The following is a 21,413-nucleotide window of genomic DNA, read 5'->3' as shown; positions in this document are numbered from 1 at the left end:
AAAGCTTTTGCTGCTGTGGCCACATAAGAGCTAAAAATCTGAAAGTTCTGGAACCAGAGGGATACATGGGCCAATTAACTCCCAGAAACCTTTGCAGTCATAGCTGAACAGAAGCAGGTTTTCCAGAGACAAACTCAGATATCCCACTGAAACAAACACAGGTTTTCATAAAAAATGACCAGAGTGCTATAGGAAGCTAAAAAATCAAGAAGATGAGATCTCCTCTCTGGCCAGTGTTCTGTTTCTGCCTTGGGGACCCCGGCCATTCCCTGTGCATTGCACCGGTCTGCACTCTCAGGGCGGGCGCACATTGCTGGGCCCTGGATGTTCCCCCACTGCTTACTATAAGCTCGACGTCCCTCTGAGGGTGAGGACACAGGCCCCCTTATATGGCCACACTCCCAGTGCCCGACCCAGGCCTCTGTATTCAGTGTGTGGGGTGCGACTGTACGCAGTGGCCGCTCCACTCTCACCCTCTCAGCCATTACCTTCTCCATCTGGCTGAGGGATGCTCCGGAACAGACAGTGTTGCTCCCGAATGAACTGCCCGGTCAGCTTGATGTCCACATCTACCTGGCCGACCCTGGGGAAGCAATGGCCAACATTTTCTGAGCATGTGCCAGACATTCACCAAGCCTCTTCTGAACACAGGTTCATCCAATTCAGTGAGCCAAGCATAATTATTCCCATTTCACAGATGAGGAAGTGGAGGCTCAGGAAGGTAAAGGAACTTGCCCAGGGTCACACAGCCTGACAGTGGTGAAGCTGGGATTTGCGCCCAGATCTACGTGACCCCACAGCCCATGTCCTCACCTACTGCATTACATAGCAAAGGGAAAAAGGGAACCTGGAGTGAAATGGGCGCCTTCAGCCATGGTCTTCCCACCCATCCTTCAGCTGATCACCCTCCCTAGCCATGAGGATCACCAAGGACAGCTATGAATGCTTGTGGTAGGGGAGGAAGGGGCACCCTCACCCCTTTAATTCCAGAGGCGACCTCAGAGGCACTGAGTTCCAGGGGTTCATTAGCATCAGTGAGTGAAGCCACCCGCCCCCCAACAACATGGGGCCAGGGCCATGTTTCCCTTCTCCTCCCCTAAGGGAGGGTCCCACCAAGGCATGCCACAGCCATGGTGCCAGGGCCTAAGACTGCGGTGGTCTAAGCTTCCTGCCCATCTCCTGCCCCAGGAGCTATCCCGACAAGCACTGGTCAGTCCGGTCTCAGGAGGCGACTCACTCCTACCAAAGAGGTGGATGGAGGCAGGACGGCCGCTGAGCAGGCAGGCTCAGCAACTTCTCAGGAAGCCCGGACAGTGAGCGGGGCTGTGGAGGCAGCTGTCCTGAGGTCTGGGGTGTCTCCAGTGAGGTCACCAGGAAAGGGAGTCATCAGGGTGGCCGTGCCTTTGCAACCACACCCCGAAAGGAGAGGCTGCCCCACAGGCCACTGAGTAAACGCTACCTGGTCACGCCATCTTTGATGTGGTAGAGGAGACATTCAGACATCAGGGGGTCTTCGTTCAGGTTCACCAGGTGGGGAGTCTGAGGGGGGAGGGGAGTGGTCAGGGAAGGATCTCGAGAGGCGGCTGGAGGGTGCCGGAAGGAGGAAGGGAGCCAGGAGCTTCAGCAGACATCCCTCTGGGTTCTAGCGCTGCCTGCTGCCTGCGCCCCTCACCCGGAGAACTCTCCCACCCTCCTCACTCGCACTCACACCAACCACCTTCAGGATAGCCTGACCCACCCCCTCCTCACACACAAGGGGCCTACAAAACTGCCCCCACCCACCTACCCGCTCCCAGGTCAGCAACCCTTCCCAAGGCCCCATATCTTCAGAGGCACCTCAACCCCCAGCCTCCGCAACCAGAAACCTTAGAATCCACCTGCCCTCGCCTCTGCTTTCCCTGTCTTCCTTCCGTCCCCAGGTCTCATTACGTCTTCCTTTAAAATGTATATTGCGACTTCTGGACAGTACAAGAGGGGACTGGGTTGGGGAACTGGTACTTCCCATGTCTTACTCCAGCCTGAATTTCTTAGCAACACAGATTACTTTTATAATTATAATTAAAAATAAAAAGGGTCAGTTCAATTCGAAAGCAAATAAGACAGACAGACCCGTTTCTCACAGCAGACTGCCCATTCTTTCCCAGCCACTGCTCGCCCCCAGGCTTTGCCCCTTCGCTTCGGACCAGGGTCGCTGCTGTAGCAGCTGCCTGGCGCCGGCCCTGCCAAGACCTCCCCAATCGAATCTGTCCCTCACACCTGGCTCATCATCATGCTGCTCCGCACTGAAACCCCAGCTGTTCCGTCCCCCAAAGCACCTTTTCCTGACTTGCTTCTCTTACTAGACCCCCGCCCTCTCCAGGCATGTAACTCTGGGCAGCATACAAGCCCTGATCCCTCTACACCCCTCACGCCACTGGCTGCCCAGCCCAGGGAAATCGCCCTCCCTACCATCTGATGCCCCACCCCCCCACCATAGGCCCGCTCACTTCTCACCATCTCCACGTCTCCCAGCTTCCCGCTCACACCACACTATGGCCTCGCGTCACCCTTCTCCACTCAGACCTCTCCAGCTGGCACCCTATGCCCGCCTGACTTGAGCCTCTTTTTATGCTGGTAGCCCTTGGCCTCCTCCACGTCAGGGCCCCAGCTCACTTCTCCAAGCCCTCTCCCCTTCCGTGCTCCCGTCCAGTGGACCGCTGAGCACTCACTCCAGAAGAGGCCTCCTGCACCCCTGACCACCCTTGTGAGCTGCTTCCCATGTTGCCTCACCTGGAACAGCCTCCCTCCCAGCCCTACCTCCACCTGTCAAAGTCATCCACTTCCTCCCTGTCCCTCACGGTCTAGCTCAAATGCCACTTCTTCCAGGAAGCTTTCCTAAGCCTTCCACCTGAACACAAGATCCCCTGCTTCTGTTCTACAAGGATTTACTGTGGGCTTTCTATGAGCAAGACCCTGGTGAGGTGGTGGGCAGGACTCAGAGATGAATCAAACCCATCAGTAAGGAAATTAGAGTCAACTTGTGGAGATAAGACTTGGCGTGGAAACACCACTACAAGTGGGAAATGGATGTCTCGTAGTAGAGTTTCTGCTCTTTCCATGCTCCCACTTTGCTCATTCATCTGTTCATTCATTTGTTCCCAGGGAGTTGAGCGCCAACACATCCTGGGAGGGGCTCACATGCAAAGGTGAATAAAGCGAAGAACTTCGAGAGCTCAGGAGGACTTCACAGAATGGGCAGCAGGGGAACTGGTTTCTGAGGATGAGGAGGATGTGGACATGCAGAAGGAAGAGCATTCCAGGTGAAAAGAGGAGTTTGAACGCCCGGAGGCAGGATAGCACAAGGTGTAGGTGAACACAGCCAGCAGTCAAGGCCCCACATTTCTTTGGGAGCCCCTTGAACAGAGAGCCCAAGGCAGCGTCCACGGTGGATAGGATGCGTACCTGTGTGTCTGCTCCTCCACCCAGGGCCCCCAATGGTCTCTGCTGCAACACTTCCTCTCCCCCGGGGACGCTCTGCCCCTCCCTACACTGCAGTGTCAGGCCTGCTCTGGGAACAGCAAACACTGATGGGCTCTGGAAGCAGAAAGCGATCTATCCCTCGGGAGAGGGGACACGATTTAGGGCAGTGCTTTTCAATCTTTGTTCAGCCTTGGATCCCTTTGTGCAGATGAAACCTTACCTAGAAGCCTCATACGTCAAGCAGATAAGCAGGGAGCCGCTCAGGCCGAGGCTGGGGGTGGGGGACCCAGAGCCCGGTCCTGCCCCACTCCCCACCTCAGCCCCTGTGGAACAAGTCTGACTCGGGTTTGAAAACCACCAATTTAAGAAGTTCTTAGGCCTGGTGATGGGGGGGGGGTCCCAGAAAGAGGGGGCTTCCCCTAAGGCTATGGCTCTCTCCAAGACAAATTGTAGCTTCTCCCCTAGGACCCAATTCCCCACTTGACCACTCCCAGGTTGGAGCCACCCCCAGCAAACCCATTTCCCTCCACTGAGCTGAGCAGCTCTCCCTTCTGAAAGACACACGCCTTTTCAACATATGAGAGTATGTTCATCCTCACCACCTCGAGAGAGAGTGCAAAAGTCAACTACCCTAAGACACCTTCTCACCCGTCAGATTGGCAAAGATCCCAAGTTGAAGAGGCTGAGGGAACAGAGGCTCTCTTGTGTGTTGCTCTCGGGGAGACAGTGGCATGGTTATGATCTTTGGAGGGCACTTTGGGGAAATAGATCAAAATTTCACATGGCTACCATTTGACCCCAAATCTCCACTTCTGGGAATCTGTTCTACAGATAACAGACCTATTTATAAGATGATCTGTTGTAACACTGTTTACAGTATCAAAGAATGGGAAACAACCTAAATGTCCATTAGTAGGAAGTTGGTTAAATAAATTATCCCACATCTACATGATGGAATGTTCTGACTGAAAAAGAACAGACAGAACTCTGATACATTGTTAAATGAAAAAGTAAAGTGTCAGGTATAGAACCACTACTGCAAAGAGGGGCTGCGTGTGTGTGCATGAGTGGATAATTACACACAACACACGCCTGTACGCGCCACAGGCTACCTCTCAAAGAACACATCAGGAACTGATACTAGGGCTTGCCTCTGGGCAGGGGGCTTGAGGATAGGAAGGAAGGAGACTGCCTTCCCACCATGCACACCTCTCGGTACTATGTGCAGGTTCTCTCTAGTGTATGTTACCCTTACAAGAACAATTAAAAACAAAACAAAACCTCCCTCCCGTTGGTCCCCAGGCTTTAGCAGGTGGCATCCCTGTGCAGAGTAAAACCCTCCAGGAAAGAAACATCGCCCCCCTCAGTGTCTCCACCCCTTTCTACCCTTTCTCCAACCCTGCAACTGTGGTGGAAGTTTCTCAGGTACACAGCACCCCAAGGCGGCTACAAGCCACACTGAGAGCCACGTGTAGCCCCTCATCCCAGATGCAGCCCTCAGAAGGACCCCAAAGCCCTGGGTGCCCAGCTCTGGACCAGGCCCCTTGGCCTGGCCTGCTGCCCTCAGTCACCACCCACAGCTCTGTCACTCCCTGGCTCCACCTCAGGTCAAGCAAGACAAATTCTCCTCTTCTTGGATCCCTGTTCAATGACCCCTGCTTGCTCAGTCTCCCAGACCGCCCTGACCTCAGGAAATCAAGATGGGCCTCCTTCCAATAACCCACCACCTCTTCCAGGCAGCCCCTGTCTGGCTCTGAGCACAGTGCGTCTGATTTAGGGCCTGATCCTATTGTGCTCTGAACCATGGACCAGACAGGCATGGCTGGCTCCCCAGTGGGACTGGAAGTTCCTGCTTTACTCAGACTGGCCTCCACATCATCCGTCATCAGTATGCACCAGTACAGCTGGGCTGGCTATCTACAGCCGGCAGCCATTCTGACTGGTTTGCCCCTGTGCCGTGCTGGTTGTTGAAGATTGCGAATACCATTCCAGCCTCCAACTGAGCCTGATGGCTCCTGCCCTGCTTCCTTCCTTTCTTCCTCTCAGCAAAGATTTACTGAGAACCTACTAGACAGCAGGCACGTGACAGGCACTGGTGTGCCCCACTCGGCCGACACCACCCTGTGGCTGCTTAGCCTAGTGTCCTCCCTGCTCCTCTCTACCACCCAAATCCCATCCATCTTTCGGGCTCCACTTTCTAAACCACCTTCTCCAGGAAACCAGTGTCCACACATCCCCAGGCTGTACTGATGCTTCTATCTTTAAAACTCTCGCTGCGTTTACAATCAACATCTTAGAGTTTAGTGTTTACTCCTCTCCGATTCCCTTTACAGTCTTGTCTTTCCAAGTTATCCTTTCAAAAATGTCTTCAGTTACTTTTTTGAATAGGTAACACATACACAGGGTACAAAATTTCAAATGATACAGAAAAGTATACAGTGAGTAAGTCACTATCCCAAACAACCTCCAACCTCCCAGGTCCTCTCCCTCATCTCAGGGTAAGCGCCATAACCAGTTTCTCATGAATTCGGAGATAAATTCTATGCATGAACTTGCATACACACATGTGTAAGGTTATGTTTGTAAATCCCTAGATTCCAAGCAGCTCTTGAAATCTCCCAGAGGGCAGGGACCCTGTCATCCTTCTGTGGTCCCTAGAGACCCTGGTCACAGGCACCTAATAAGCACATGCCTCTCTGGCTGACTGTCAGATGGAGGGAGAAGGCAGGGATGGTGGACAACACAGAGACGAGGTGGTAGGAGTGAGGACACAGGTGGAGGGACAATTCAGAGATCTCAGAGATCAGAGTTAGAACTCATTACCCTGCCGCCCCCAAACCTCTTCTCTAAGCATCCAGTCTCCTAGGCCTCCCTAGGCCTCCTCACCGGACTGCCCACTCACCTTCTTGGGAGAGAAGACGCCCACGGTTCCCCCATCCTCCCGGACAGCCACCCCCATCTCAGCCAGCAATGCTTCTCTGTGGGCAAAGGAGAGGCAAATGTTGGTCTTATCCTCGCTACCCACGAACTCCTTCCCAGTAGGGCCCGACCTTCTCTCCCCACCCCCACTCCTCCCAGGGCTCCAGCTGTCACACCCTGCCCTTCACACCTCTCCATCCTCAGGGCTTCCGTTTTGCGTAGCTTCTCCTCCCAGGTCTCGTTCAGCTCAGCTATAATCTTCTCTGTCTCCTGCAGGCACAAGACAGGCATGGGTCAGGACAGTCTGGGACAAGCACCTACCATGGGGGCCACACTGCTCCTAGGATTACTTCTTTCTCTTTGACCCTGGTTTTGGAGAATTAAACTCCCAAGCAGCCCCTAGATTCCCACCCTTGCCAGCTCCAGCTTCCTACCTGCAGCCTCTCCATGGCCTCCTCAGGCCCAATCTGGGGCTCAGCATTGGGGGAGAACGACGGCTCCAGCTCCCCATTGTGTGCAGGTGGAGATGAGGGCGAAGCTGGGGCAGGGGGAGATGATATAGCTGGCAGAGCACCTCCAGGACTCCCCTCATCCACCTTCAGGCCTGGAAGGGAGAAGAGAGTCAAAGAAGGAAGCTAAGAAAAGATGGAACTGGTCAGAGACATAGAGAAGGCCTCACAGAAGACCAGCCTGTAAGGACTTCAGAAGATATCCGGTCAACCTCCACCAAACAGGGAGCCCACCTACTGCAGCCTTGACAAATGGGCTCCCAGCCTCTGCTTGTTCCCCTCCAGGAACAGAGAGCTCATCACTGAACAAGGCAGCCAGTTCCTTCCATTGTTAGATGACTCGAATCATCAGAAAGTTCTTAGCCGGGTTGAGCTGAAATCTGCCACACGTCACGTATGTCACTGTTTTTAGTTCTGCCCTCCAGAATAAGAGCAACTCCACTGCTTTTCCTTCTGCAAGACTACCCTTCAAATGTGGGAAGGCGAACGTCATGTCAACCTTATCCTTCTCTTCCCAAGAACTGACACCCTTATCCCGCTACAGTGCCGCTCAGCACCCTGACTGTCCTCAATGGGATGGACCCCAAGACTGAATGTGGAGTCCACACCGATGCAGTCAACATAAATTACACATCCTCTAATACAGATGCTGTTTCCTATTACTGAAACCGAGCACTGCATTTTAGAAACCATTCCACTATTGACTCTTGTTAAGCTTATGGTCAACTAAATCCCTGACGTTTCACAAGAACTTCTGTCAAGGCAGGTGGCCCAGCAGCCTATTCTTAAATGATTTACTGTTTGAACCACAAATGCACGACTTGCCATTCACTCCTGCTCCTGCCATTTAGTAGTCCTGGGAGCCTGTCAAGCTCTCTGAATCCTGACTCTCCCCGGGAGAATCAGTCCCTCCCAGCTCTGAACACCTGAAGGTGTGATATGTCCCCTCCCCAAATCTATATCCATGTCACCAAGCACATGAAACGCTTTGTGGTCAGTGGTCCCACCCTGGCCCCAGGACTGGGCAAAGAAAAACAAGGAGGGACGAGGCAGGCCAAGGGGCATCCATGAGCTCCCCCTCCCCTGGAGCCCTACCTCCCAGAGCGGAGGCTGAGAGCCCCTGAGCCATCAGCAGTTCCCGGAGCCGAGCCACCTCCTCCTGCAGCTCCCGGATCAGCCGGGCATTAGGGTCCTCGTTGATGATGGCGTTGCAGCGGATCTGCTTGGTGCGGTCGGCATACCTGGAGTGAGGAGGGGGGATGGGGACTGGTGAGGCCCAGACGCAGATGACCTTGCTCTGCTGCCTGTTTCCCTCTTCCCCTCCCAGGTTTTAAAATACTGGGGAGTTGAGGATCGACCCTGTCTCTAGGGTTCTGAGCTTCCAGCCTGAGCTCTGCACTTTTCGTATGCTGCCCCACCTTGCCAGAGCTGAAGGCCCACCTGAGGGTGCTGAGGGTCTCCTCGTAATTGATGTCCGCGGGGCTCAGGGCCGCAATCATTGCCGTGCGTGAGTTCCCACCTATGAGTGGACAGAGGGGAAAGCTTGCGCTGGGCTGGGTCCTGAGTAAAGTCACACTGCGTCACGGGGTGAGGGGGACTTCAGTGCCCAGGCAGGGGTCTGATAGGGTCACTGTTTGAGGTAGGATGAAGCTACGAGTATACAGCTAACCATGAAAGCCAGTGGTCAAGAGGGAGGCAGGGTGAGGTCAGGGAGACATGAGACATCTGTGGACAGTCAGAGAACAGTGGGAAGAGGATAAAGTCAGCAGTGGGTGTGGGGTCAGAGAGCGGCTATGGGTAGCCAGGTCAGTGAGGCCCTTGGCTTGGCAGAGAGGCTGTGGCCTTGATCGTAGTATCAGAACATCTTCAAAGGATGTTCCCTGGGTCAAGGTGAAAGCCAATGGACAACTGAGGGATTTGAGATTCTAGGAGTGGCAAGTGGATCTGTCAAACATATCAAAGGCGGGGAGTGAGATAGTGGCCGGGCCAGCAGAGAGAGAGAAAGAAGGAGCCCTCACCTAAATTCTCCTTGAGCAGCCAGGTGAGCACAGAGTCCCTGTAAGGGATAAAATCCGACTTCCGCTTCTTCGATTGCTGGGGGACAGATGAGGCCAGGGGATCAGGGCGGGCCACCCCCTTGTCCCCTTTCCCAAAGCCCCTTCTCTTCACGCCCCAGGTCTCACCATATCTGCAAGGGCCGAGATCACCTTCCCTAGAGTAGTCAGGGACTTATTGATGTTGGCGCCTTCCTGGAAAGGTATGAGGAACATGGGGAATGAGGCCCTCCTCTCCCACTCCAATCCACTTCCCCTTCCACCTCCCTGCAGTGAGATTCCCAGGTTACCATCAGAGTCCACCACACACAGCCCCCAACTGTCCCCGTCCATCCCTCCTAAGCCCCCTCACCTTGAGGCGCATGCCCCGGGCCCCCGAGGAGTCAGCCCGCTCACTCCCAGCAAGGTCCACCAAACTGATCTTACTAACCTGGGTCAGAGGAAATAGGCAGGAGATGACTGGGGTCGGTAGGGGTGGGGCAGGCAAATCGGGAGAACACCCAGCAAAGGAATGGGCACTTGGCAAGGGAGGAGAAAGCCAGGAGGGAAAGAATGAAGGCGACAGGAGGAAATGGAACAGCAAGAGGTTGGTTACTCACTCATTTGTTCATTTACAGATACTGACATGCCCACTATGTGCTGGGATAAGGGACCCAGTGGGATCCAAGCCCTGCCCTGAGAAATCTAGTAATTTGCAAACGAGCACACAGGAGACTGTACCACCCTATTCTGACGGGGAAAGCAGAGGGGGCTGTGAAAGCAGAAGAGGCACTCAACCCAACAAGGGTGGGGAGGGAGGACGCAAGGTCCTTTCATCACATCGTTGTCCCTGTTACCAGGTAGGGATGGGAGGGGTGTCCCACCTTCTCCGAGTCCAGCCCAGTGAGCTGGTCGTGGCAGCGCTGTGTGAAGACAATGGTGAAGACGGCATGGGAACGGCTGCTGGTCTCATTCATGTTGGTGGCAGCCACGGTCCTGTGGGGACGGAGTGGTCACTGGGTCTTGCCCCTCACCTTCCTAACCCTGGCTCCCTGCCCTCCACTCCATCAGCCTGCCTCACCGCGCCTTATTTCCACAGTCCATGAGGTCGGCAATGTCTGCATAAGAGGTCACAGCCAATTTAGACAGGTCCTGCACATAGGGGCCCAGGATGGGGTGCTCCCGGACACGCAGAGAGCCCCGACTCTTGGGGTTCAAGAGGTCTCGTACCCGCTCACAATAGATCTCCATATAGCTCACCTGAGTGGGAGAAGCAAATAAGAAGTGACAAAGCCAGCAATAATAGCAACGATGAAATTTACCCTGAACTCTCCTAGACATGACACAGGTAAGCTCAGCTAATGTACACAGAGTATGTACTGTGTCCCACACACACTGCTAAGCATTTTGCATATGCGAGCTCACTGATCCTTGCAATAACCCCAGGAGGGATCCGATCATTATCATTTCACAGATGAACATACTCAGCAGATGAGAGATGAAATCATCCACTCAAAGCCACAGTTAGTAATTGGCAGAGCCAGGAATAGATCCCTGGGTGTCTGACTTGAGAATGCCCTTGGTCTTAATTACTCTGCTCTCCCCTTCCCTGCCCTGGGAACACCGTGCCCCCTCTCCGGCCCCTACTAAGACCTGGGCTTACCTCCACAGAATAGGATAGCTGAGCACTCTGGTTCTTACTAACACGAGAGAAGAGGTCCTCACAGAGCTGGAGGGGGACACAGAGAAGCTGCTGTTCACATCGCACCTGTGGCACCCAGCACCAGGCCAAGCCCTGTCTCAGGTGACCCTGTTTAACCCTTACCACAGCTCTGAGGGAGGGATCATTCCCATTTTACAGACAGGAAAACAATCTCAGAGAAGGTCACACTTTCCCAGAGTCATAGGCTAGTATTCGGTGAGCCAGGATGCAAACCCAAGCATCCTGACTCCAGAGCCTGTGTGCAAGGACACCATGCTGCGCAGTCAGAGAAAATTATGGTCAACTCTCAGTTATCCTAGAATTTTTCTATAGTCAACACGTTGACTACTATACACAAGCCTACAGAACTACACTCACGAATAACTACAAGACAAGAGAAAACAGTAGTAAGCGACAGAAGCAGGGTTCAAACCCAGGGCTCTCTGATGCCAAAGCTTTGGCTCTTCTCACTGAGCCTTGTTGCCTCTGACGAGGGCAAAGACCCCCTCCCCAGAGAGCCTAGATATCCAGGTTGCAGCCAACCCCTCTCCCCCATCACATTCCCTGTCACTAACAGCCCCAGAAAGCCAGGTCTCTGCTCCATAACCCTTAGACCCCTGGCCTTCCTCCACAGGGGCAGCTGAAGATGCTCCTGCCCTGGCTGCCCTGCCAGGGCCCAGCATGTACCTGGGGCACGATGCCCTGCTGCCCCGGCTCCTGCCGCCCCATCATGGTGTAGGATTTCCCAGCCCCGGTCTGCCCATAGGCAAAGATGCACACGTTGTAGCCTTCAAAGGCATGGAGCAGCATCTCCTCTCCAATGTCCCGATACACCTGTTGCTGAGATGCAAACTGAGGGTCCTCGGCCTAGGTGAAAGGGAGGCAGAGAAAGACAGCAGGAGCCCTAGATGACTTGTCCTTAATGTCTAGGTCCCAAGAATCTTGGCCCCAACACTGATGACTACGCAAATGTCCTGTGTGCCATCCCCATCATGGTCCTAATCACCCCTGAGGATCCTAGCCAGTTTCTTGCCTGTCCTGATTATCCTAAGGGATTCTGTTTCCCCCATCCTGGTCCCAGTCACAACCTATGGGTCCTACCCACCCCCACCCAGGAGTCCTGGTTCTCCCAACCCATGCCCTGGTGGTCTGATTTCCCAGCAATGCCTCCTCCCCACGACCTAAATCCCCTGTCCCTAATTGCTTAGCTCTCCCCCTAGCCCAACAACCTCACCGAAGTGTGTGACCAGTAGGAGTAGTCGAAGGTGAAGCTTTTGGGGGCATCCTTGCTCTGTTTGGGATTGATGATGGCTGAGGGGGCAGAAGAGAGCAAAGGAAGGCAGGCCAAGGTGAGGTATTCCCAACCTCTGCCCTCTCCCTCCAAGCCCCTGGAATCCAGGCATCCCACTCCCCACCTCTGTCCTAGTTCATCTCTCCCCTTTAATATTCCCCACCCCCTCTAGCTACCAAAGCTAATTTTGGCTTCCCAGGACCCGCCCCCCACCGGGCTGCCTCCCTGGATTGGGCAACGGAGGGCTCCAGGCCAACATTCCCCCTCCCAGGGACTGGGAACATGGAAAGGCCAGCCTGCCCCAGCCCCCGCCCTTACAACTAGCACCTGCTCTGCACCCAGCTCAGCCCTCCTCTGGGTTCGGCCCAGCAGGACTGGCCTGCGTGGTGGGCCCAGCCTGCCCCGCTTGTGCCCAGCAAAGCCCCTGGGACTCACTCACAGGTGGTGCTGCCTTGCATGCTGACCACACACTTGGCATCCTGGCTGGTCTCACGAGCGTTGAAGGGCCGAACCCTCACCGCCACTTTCACCGAGGCACCAGCCATGGCTCCAGATACTCCCACCCTCCTCAGCTGGAGGACAGAAACAGAAGAGGTGGTCAGAGCCCCTGAGGGGACCCAGACATTGCCTCCTAGCTTCTCTCAGGAACCAGTGTCTCCATCTCCCTTCCCCAGCTACCCAGCCCCTCAAGGACCCAGTTCCAGTTCCCCTGGCCTTCCTCCCAAGTGTCACTCTCCTCAGGGACTCCCGAGGGTGTTCCTGCCTCTCTCCCCAGTCATATCCCAGTTCACAGGGACCTGGGCCATCACCCCAGAGTTACCTGGCGTCCTGGCCCCAGACCAGGGGGGCTGTATCAGTTCTGGCTGCCACCGGCCCTCGTAGGAGGAGCCCCATCCTACACTTGGGGCCTGGCCACGGCAGCTGGGGCTGTGGGGAAAACCCTGGTTGTGGGGGAAGAGTGGTTAGGAGGCACCTGTGGCTCCAGAGGTGTGTCTGGGTTCCGCAGCGGGAGGGCAAGGAGTAGGGGGTAACGTTAGGAAAGGTAAGGGTGGCTGTCCCTCTGGAGTGGCCGAATGCAATGTGAATCCAAGGGCAGGGACGGTGATATTTTTATTCCTCGTCACTCACAAGCGTACTGAACGTTCAGATAGAGAAGACAGAGAGAAACTGGACAGAGGGCAATTCAGAGAGGGACACATGGGCAGAGACACTGAGGGTGGCAGGAAGGGGGGAGCGGTGGGGCAGAAAGTCAGAGACACCATGAAAATGAGAGACACAAGAGAGAAGGCAGGATTGAGGTCACGCTATGAAGGATATAATGGGAGGAGGAAAATAGGAGAAACATAGAGGAGAGTAAACAGAAATGTTAAACAGGCAGGAAGGTGAGTTCTGGGGCAAAAGCACAAATCAGGAGCCCAGAAGAGAAACGAGAGGAGAGAAAACCCCAAACATAAAACCTACCCTCAAGTTCCCCCAGAGAGTCAGCCAGGGAGAAGTAGAAACCACTTCCCACCTAGGACCCATAACCTCCACACAGAGGGAAGGATTGCTGATGGGCAAAGTCCAAGGGCTGGAGATATAGCCCAGGACTGAGCTCCAAAGGGCCTGCCTGCGGGCCCCAAACCCCTTGCCCAGCCCCCAGCACTTCCTCCTCAGGATCTAGGACAATGGGCAGGGGAGGGTGGGGTCATCCTGCATCCCTCATACCAACCCCAGGGCTCCTCTGTTGAGGGATCCAGAATACCTGTCTTTGTGGGAAGGGAGGATAGCACAGGGGTCTCCGTGAAAAGGGAGAGAAGGGAAAAGAAGCAGGCAGGTCCCAGCCCCAGCCTGGGGCTAGTGCTATGGCGTCTACTGCCCTGGGGAAGGTGCCAGGCTGGAGCCCAGGAATGTGGGTGATCGGGTGCCCACACCCTGGGAGGAGAGGCTGAGCAGCCCACGCCCACGGACAGCAGGGTGGAGAATTGGGAAGAGGGATCAGGGATGCTGGGCCCCTTTCTGTGGCCCCAAAGGACCTCAAACCCCCGTCATGCCGGGCCTCACCTCACCAGCCTTCCTGGGCAGGGCGTGGGAGGGGTGAGAGAGCTGGTCTGTCCCAGGACAGGAAGGGAGTAGCTGAAATCACAGAGGCTGTCTCAGGAAGGACAGCCCTGACCCGTAGACCCTGACCAGGGGAGGGAAGAGACACTGATGGGGACACGCAATGGTGACGCCGTTGGGGCTAATGGGGCAGGGAATGGGGTGGCACGGCTGAGGGATAACCGGGTAAAAGACTAAGGAATAGGTACAGGGGTCGGCTGGTGCAGTGTAAAGGAGCAGTGGGGTACAGGAGGAGCCGGGCCTGGGGTGGGGCCGACCGATCCGAAAGGGGGCCTCGGGCTACCTGCATCGCCAGCCCGCAGTTCTCACACAGGCCCCCGGCCCGGCCTCTCTGGGCGGCCATGCGGACCCTGTCCTCCTGACCAGCCAGCCGACGGCCGCCCCGGGCCTGGCACCTCTCTGCGCCTCCGCGGGACAAACAGCACATGATCCCGGCTCTCGCGGCCAGCCGGCCCCCGCCGGGTCGTGCAAACGGGGACCCCGGCTCCCCGCCCGGCAGCCCGGCACATTCCTCCGCGGGCGTCCCCTCCCTCACCCCCCCTTCTCCCCCAGCTCTCACCTCGTAGCGGAGGGGCTCCCCGAGCCGCTCGGCAGAGCGCAAAGGGACAAACTTTCCGGGAAGCGTGAGACGCGAGCGGGAGAGATCCGGGGCCGGATCGGGGCTGCCCCCGCCCCTCGCCGGGTCCCCGGGCGGCGGGCGGCGGACTCGCGCCCCGGGGGCGGCAGCAGCAGCGGCGCCAGCGGCCGGCGCCCGCCCGGGCAGCGCGAGCTGGGGCGGGAGCGAGGGGCGGGGGACCGGCGGGCGCGCGCACGCGGGCGGGCGGGCGCGCACCGTCCCGGGAAGGGCCCTGGAGCGACCCAGACTACTCCGGTTAAAGGGGCAATGCCAACGGGACTGTGGGGCCCACCGGGAGGGGACGAGAGAACCGAGTTGCGGAAGCAGAAGGGCGAGCAGGACGCCAGGACTCGGAGGATTACGGCCGCCTGAGGAGCCGGGAAAGGTGGGGGCGGGCCCTGGAGCGGACCCAGGCCCCGGACCCGCGGACGTCGCCGCCGTCGGAGGCGCGCCCAGGGGGCGGGGCCTCCCCTATGGCCCCGCCCAGGAGGCGGTTCCGCCCAGCTCCCGCCCCGAGGCGCGAGGCGCCGGCCGGCTCCTCCCTCAGCTCCAGTCATCGCCTCTCCTCCTCCCCGCCCGGCGTATGGTTCTAGAATTCGCCGCGCAGCTGCCTCAGGTGCTGTGGCCAAGTGCGGTCAGCGGCGGCACAGCCACCCGGGCGCTCTGTCCCTGCCTGGCCCTCAAGCTCTGCCGTCCCGGCCTGCCCAAGCCGCCGCCTCAGGCCCAACCACTCCCGCAGGCCTGGGTGCCCCCTCGGGCCCAGGCCTCCCCTCCGGACCCAGCCTGTCCCGTCAGGCATGGGCCGGCCACCCGGGGGCCACATCGACTCCTCAGGCCCCAGTTATGCCCTCAGGCTTGGCTGCTCCCGAAGGCCTGGCCCCGTCCCAGTCCACCTGCCAGGGGTCCCCTCTGCCCCCTCAGGCCTGGCCTCTCCCTCAAGGCATGGCTGCCGCCCCCACCACCCCCGGGCTCTGCCCAGCCTGGCTCTTCAGCTCCTCATCTGCCCTGTCAGGCTCAGGTGCCCTCCAGGACCCTGAGTACCTCCTCGGTCAACTGTTGAGTACCCTGTCCCGCTTCCTTAAGCCTCGTCCTACCTCCTCCATCCAGGTCACCCATTTACACCCAACTCCCTGACGTCTGAATGCCCCTCAGCTTCCAGCTGCCACCTGAGTTCAGCTCACCCGCCCTGGGCCGGGACCGTCCCATTTAGATCCCACCTGCTCTTTGAGCCCAACTCTGTCCCATCTGCCACCTCAGCCCTGAAGACTCCTCTGTCCATTTTTTAGCTCACCTGACTGCTTTCTCAACCCGTCCTTGTTTGCCCTTGGATAAATACTTGTTCACTTCTAACAGTTTCCCACTGGCCTTGTCTGTTCTTTATGCTGCCTAACGCACCCTCCTAACCTATCTCGCATTCTTATCTGCCTTTTCTGCCCACCCCGACTGGCTCTCAGGTCCTCTGTGGCTGTCCCTAATTCTGGCTCTGGGCCGCTGACCTCTGTGCTCACCTTCTTTGCCTACAGACATTCCCAACTGCCCTCTCCTTCCCTGTCACCAACTGATCACTCTGTCCACACTTAAGTTTCATAACCGCTCAGACCTGCTTTATTTACCAACCCTCAATTCTGCCACTTCCCTAACTGCCCCCAACCACCAATTCTGTACTAACTGTACCCCCAAATGCTTCTGCCCCATCTAGTCTCCCCCATCATCATTCTTCATTTCATCATCCCATATTGTCAGTTAAGTCACTTAACTGTCATCTGTCCATTTCACTTACTCTATACATTTGGCTTCAGAATATTTATTTTGTCCTTTATTTTTTACCACATCCAAATTTCCTGTGCTTACCATCTTCAACCTGTCTTCAGCTAATAGAAATGTCCATCACTAGAAGTACCTTTGAAGCTCTCTTTCCCTTTTCAGGACCCATATGTCTTTTTTCCCATCTCTAGATGTGCTACTGGTCTCATCCCTACAGGCGTTACATGAGTGAATGATTCATTTTCTGTTATCCTCCCAGCACCAATGAGGAGACTCACTCCACCTACCCAGCCCAGTCCAGTCATTCAGGTACAAGAAGATGGAGACAACCTCATCCCTTTTGCCAAGTGAGTCCTCCAACCTAGTGGGGAGGATGGGAATGGGATGGAGGGAAGATTGCATGGCTGGGTCCTTCCCTAAGAGGAATGGGAAATAAGGAACAGGAAGCTCAGTGCCTGGTCTCAGGAGACTGATGCTTCGTTAATTTATTCAACAAATAGTTTTTGAACATTACAATGTTCTAGGCACTGTATTAGATGCCGGAGATTCAGCAACTAGAGTGATAGGGATCCTGCTCATAGAGCTTACATTCTAAAGGGAGGAAACAGAATGTATAAACCAATATAATTTCAATCAGTGATAAGTACCATGAAAAAAATACAACAGGAGTATAATATAATGGAAAATAGAATGTCTTGGAGACATAAGTTTAGATAGGATGATTGTGGAAAACCATTCTAGGGAGGTGAGTTTTAATTGAGATCTGAAAAATGAGAAGGAGCCAGTCTGATAAGAACCTAGTAGGGGCCAGCCCGTGGCCAAATGGTTAAGTTTGCGCGCTTTGCTTCGGCAGCCCAGGGTTTCGCCAGTTCGGATCCTGGGCACAGACATGGCACTACTCATTAGGCCGTGCTGAGGCGGCGTCCCACGTGCCACAACTAGAAGGACCCACAACTAAAAATACACGACTATGTACCGGGGGGCTTTGGGGACAAAAAGAAAAAATAAAATCTTAAAAAAAAGAGAGAGAACCCGGGGAGAGAAGTAGGAATAGTATGTAAAAAAACCCCAAGGAAAAAACACACTTGATATTTTCTAGGACCAGGAAGCAGGCCAGTGTAACTGAAACTTAGTGACCAAAGAAAAGCGGAAAGTCAAGTCAGAGAGTTAGGCAGAGGCAAGATCATATAGGACCTTCTAGGCCATCGAAAAGAGTTTGGATTTTATTCTAAGAACGGTAGAAATCACTGGAATGTTTTAAGCCAGGGAATGACAGGAGCAGACTTTTTTTCCTTCAACTTTTTTATTATGGAAAATTTCAAACGAAGATAGAAGTAGAGAAAATAATAGTCATGAATTCTGTGTACCCTCCTCAGCTTCAATAATTTATCATTATATGGATATTCTTTTCGTCTATATATCCACTGAACCCCCTACTACTCAGACTATTTTGAAGTAAATCTCAAGCCATATATCATTTCATGTGATCATATTTAGAAGATTACTCACACTGCTCTGTGCTGAATAGATTGTTGGGGGATTAGAATGGAAACAGAGGAGGAGGAAGCCATTGCAGTAGTCCAGGGGAAGGTGAGCTGAGATATGGTGGTGGGAGTGGAAATGGTGAGGAGTGGTTAAATTTGGGTATATTTTACATGCAGAACTGACAGAACTTGCTGGTAGACTGGATATGGGAGGTGAGGGAAAGTGAGGCATACCAGGTTTTTGGCTGTAGCAACTGGGCTTTTGGGGTGACTTTTAGTGAGATGAGGAAGGCTAGGGAGATGTTGAGCGGGCAGTTGAACCTGCAAGTCTGGAGTCCAGGGGAGGAGCTAGGGCTGGAAATATGGATTTGGGCACATTGGTGGTATTTAAAGTCATGGGCCTGGGTGAGATCACCTAAGGGGAGATGGAGATGGAGAAGATAAAGGGCCCAGGCCTAAGCCTTAGGACACTCTCCTAGAGATCAGGAGGGTAGGCACCATTCAATCTGGGGGCTTTGGAAGTGATGAGCACTGCTTTCAAACAGCTCTGCACACCCCTCCCTACCTATAAGGATATTAGTCCTTCTGAGATAGGGGAGACAAAGCAGGGCTGAACAGGGACTGGCCCGGTGGCGAGCAGTTAAGTGCGCACGGTCCCCTTCGGCGGCCCAGGCTTCGCCGGTTCAGATCCCAGGTGCGGACATGGCACCACTTGGCAAGCCATGCTGTGGTAGGCATCCCACATATAAAGTAGAGGAAGATGGGCATGGATGTTAGCTCAGGGCCAGTCTTCCTCAGCAAAAAGAGGGGGATTGGCAGCAGTTAGCTCAGGGCTCACCTTCCTCAAAAAAAAAAAAAAAATGAAGAGTCCACTCGAAAAAAAAGCAGGGCTGAACAGAGGTTCTGCTCTCCTGGATCCTTGCATTGACCAAAAGGAACCATGTTTGTCACATCACCTGAGTAATCAGGGCCTTCCTCTTTAACAGCCCTGCTTGCTAAATATGATGTTCTCTGGTTGTGGGGTGTAGAAGCTTGAGATTCAGTGAGATCCGAGCTCAAACAATTGCCAATCTCTACCCTCACCCCAGCTCCAATCTCCTTTCAAATCAGAGGCCTTACCACCTTCCTCAGCTAAAATGGATAAGGGAGGACATGGCCTGAGGGAGCCTGTGCAGCTCTGTCTTCCCTTGGAAAGACAGGACTCCTGAATCCCTGGGGTGAGTAGATGCTGTAAGGGAAGAGCCAGACCTGAGCCTGCCTTGTCTTCACCTCAGGTGTTCCAGGGTGGTCAGCCGATCTCCACCCCCGAGCTTGCCTTCCCAGAGCCTCAGACTGACACCCCAGCGTTATGGAGACATCTTTTGGGAGAACCTTAGTCAAAGGCCCAGGTGGGTGGAAATGGAGAAAATGGGGACTAACTGGAGGTGGGAAGGTGAGGCTGTACAATTTTAAAATACCCTAAGCCCTAGCAATAAGCCCTAGTCTAGAGAGTTGCCCCACTGGCTGATGCACGTTGTAATTCCTAATGCCAGGCAGACAGGTGGTGGGGAGAGGTTGTTAGAGAAACAGTATGGATGAGGGTGTCCTGTCTGCACTTAGCCCATTTTTTGTGCTTCACAGCCCCACCTGGATGGAGGAACATTACATCCCACCCCTGCTGGTATGACAAACTGTCTGCCCTTCAACTCTTGTTGGTTAAAATTGTACCCACTGCCATTCTGTCTTGAGCTCTCCTTATTACCCGTTCCCTCTGGTGTCCCCCAACCAGCGCAGTTAACTAGGTCCTCCTTTTTATGAATCACTCATCCTGTTTTCCAGATCACGGCTATGTTTTTGCGATCTGGGCTTCCCAAGACCCCTGACTCCCTATTTCAGTCCAGGGTTCCCTGAGAGACCCAGTTCTGCCCCCTTGCTCCTTTTCCCCATTCTCTGGCACAGAGAGCCACGGGTTGCTCCCAGCCTGGCTTATATCCCCCTGAGGGGCTCCCACCCCCTGAGATGCTTTGCAGAAGAAAGAGAAGGAGGCCTCATTTGGTGGGAACGCAGCAGGGACCTGGGGGCATCCCAGCCCGGGTAAGGGCTGTCACTTATCACCTGGAGGATCTACGGAGGAGACAGAGAATCATCAATGAGTAAGGAGAGGCATCTGGGCTCTGAAAACCAAACAGGGTTTGGGGGCAGAATGGTTTGAACTAAGGAAGGAGTTGAGAGCTTTGAAGGAATTGGAAGTTGTTTGGGAATGAGTGACGGACTCCATGCAATTGAAGCCGAATTTCCATACTGTGGAAAGGGGGAGGGAACTGAGGGATGGAGGACGAGCCACAGGAGCTGGAAGGAGCGGAAACTGGATCACTGAAGACGGGAAAGCATGCCATAGAACCAGAGGAGAGTGGGGAGCTAGAGGTCACCTCTGAGTCCCTGGACTGAAAATACTTGTCTGAGGGGAGCAGAAAGTTGGGAATGGAGAGTTGCAGGTCAAGTGACAACACCCCTGGGTCCCAGCGGGGGAAGCATTTCAGGGCAGAAAGGTGAAGAAGGGAAAGACAGGAAGCCTGGCCTCCAGGCACCTCTTTCCTAAGCCTAAAGTCTCCACAGACTGAAGAAGGCCCAGTGGGGCAGCCCTGAGGCTACGTCTGAGCCCCTGGTGCCCGATGAAGAGGGCTGTGAATTCCCCAGCACCACCAAATACCCTGCCCTGGAGGCAGAGAGGACAACCTATCCATGGGAAGAGGACCACTTTCTCACTCCCGGCCGGGCCCAGGTATGGTCGGCCAGGCCCAGGTATGGTCGGCAGAGAACTTGGCGGGGTGGTGGAGGGTGATGTGGATGCCTGGTCTCACAGAGATTGAAGAAGCCAAGAGCCAGGGTGCAGAGCTGGATTTGAGAGGAACAAAACTAAAGTAGGCAAGAGCCAGAGACGTGGGGCTCCCGGGGTTTGGGGACTAGGAAATCTGGAGAAAGACCTGTTTTTCCATTCTTTCATTCATTTTTCAATTTCTCTCATCTTTACAGCTGCTTTGGTCCCCCTGGAGTCCCCTGGGCCAGGAGGGGTCTTGTCTCTCCAGGCAGCTGAGCTCTCTGCCCTCCTACAGCACTGTCACAGCCAGTAGGAACCCCCTTTACAACCCCTGGGGGATGGAGCTGCAGCCTGAGGAGTAAGGAGAAACTGTCGATGCCCAAGATGCTAGCGCTGCCTCACGGGCCCAAGACTAGTTCTCATCACTGGAATCTCCCCATTTCTGGAATCCAGGCATTTCCCTTTCCTTAGCCTCTCCCAACCTCCTCTCCTGTCCTCTGAACTAGGCACTAAAAGCCCCCTTGGCTCCCATCTCAACCCACCTCTCTCACAGGATCTCCCCAAGGCCTGTTGTCCCCCCCCCCCCCCCCAGGCCCGCTCCCTGGCACTGTGTTCTTCTCTCTGTTCTGTTATTAAAAAGCAAGCAAGTTGAGCCCAGAGTTGTCTTTCTCTCCGGGAGGCACTGATGGAGAGGCTCACGGGGAAGGAGGGCTCCTTTCACCTTCTCGAGGACCCAGTT

General features: G+C 55.0%; 2 protein-coding genes across 11 annotated transcripts in view; one reads left to right on the top strand and one right to left on the bottom strand.

The window, feature by feature from the left end:
- Positions 1-14,824, bottom strand: part of KIF1C (kinesin family member 1C) — a 22,416-nt gene extending 7,592 nt beyond the window's left edge. The window contains exons 1-20 of one of the 7 annotated variants that reach the window (XM_070482037.1): positions 14,573-14,688; positions 14,297-14,412; positions 13,957-14,077; positions 12,734-12,854; positions 12,353-12,485; positions 11,857-11,933; positions 11,310-11,489; positions 10,584-10,649; positions 10,002-10,180; positions 9,805-9,916; positions 9,294-9,371; positions 9,071-9,136; positions 8,906-8,981; positions 8,328-8,406; positions 7,983-8,128; positions 6,813-6,982; positions 6,569-6,648; positions 6,362-6,437; positions 1,460-1,539; positions 489-583 (exon numbers count right to left, since the gene is read on the bottom strand). In XM_070482037.1, the coding sequence (XP_070338138.1) occupies positions 489-583; positions 1,460-1,539; positions 6,362-6,437; positions 6,569-6,648; positions 6,813-6,982; positions 7,983-8,128; positions 8,328-8,406; positions 8,906-8,981; positions 9,071-9,136; positions 9,294-9,371; positions 9,805-9,916; positions 10,002-10,180; positions 10,584-10,649; positions 11,310-11,489; positions 11,857-11,933; positions 12,353-12,458 (1,666 nt within the window). In that variant the 5' untranslated portion in view covers positions 12,459-12,485; positions 12,734-12,854; positions 13,957-14,077; positions 14,297-14,412; positions 14,573-14,688. Of the gene's footprint in view, positions 1-488; positions 584-1,459; positions 1,540-6,361; positions 6,438-6,568; positions 6,649-6,812; positions 6,983-7,982; positions 8,129-8,327; positions 8,407-8,905; positions 8,982-9,070; positions 9,137-9,293; positions 9,372-9,804; positions 9,917-10,001; positions 10,181-10,583; positions 10,650-11,309; positions 11,490-11,856; positions 11,934-12,352; positions 12,486-12,733; positions 12,855-13,956; positions 14,078-14,296; positions 14,413-14,572 lie in introns of all 7 variants that reach the window. The other 6 variants (XM_014832638.3, XM_070482038.1, XM_044745880.2 and 3 more) reach the window with 6 other exon arrangements.
- On the top strand, positions 14,000-21,330 carry INCA1 (inhibitor of CDK, cyclin A1 interacting protein 1). 4 transcript variants are annotated; one of them, XM_014832641.3, is made up of 7 exons: positions 14,000-14,119; positions 16,653-16,740; positions 19,152-19,265; positions 19,498-19,537; positions 19,816-20,009; positions 20,473-20,638; positions 20,890-21,330. In XM_014832641.3, the coding sequence occupies exons 1-7, from the start codon at positions 14,104-14,106 to the stop codon at positions 21,034-21,036; spliced, it is 765 nt and encodes a 254-aa protein (XP_014688127.1). In that variant the 5' UTR covers positions 14,000-14,103; the 3' UTR covers positions 21,037-21,330. The 4 variants fall into 4 exon arrangements, with proteins under 4 accessions (XP_014688127.1, XP_014688128.1, XP_014688129.1 ...); XM_014832642.3 differs by lacking the exon at positions 14,000-14,119 and adding an exon at positions 14,814-15,014; XM_014832643.3 differs by lacking the exon at positions 14,000-14,119 and adding an exon at positions 15,054-15,245.
- The last annotated feature ends 83 nt before the right edge of the window (positions 21,331-21,413 follow it).

This window comes from Equus asinus, chromosome 13 (genome assembly GCF_041296235.1).
Source record: "Equus asinus isolate D_3611 breed Donkey chromosome 13, EquAss-T2T_v2, whole genome shotgun sequence".
In the NCBI taxonomy this organism is placed as follows: domain Eukaryota; kingdom Metazoa; phylum Chordata; class Mammalia; order Perissodactyla; family Equidae; genus Equus; species Equus asinus.
This window is presented reverse-complemented; position numbering and strand designations above follow the sequence as displayed.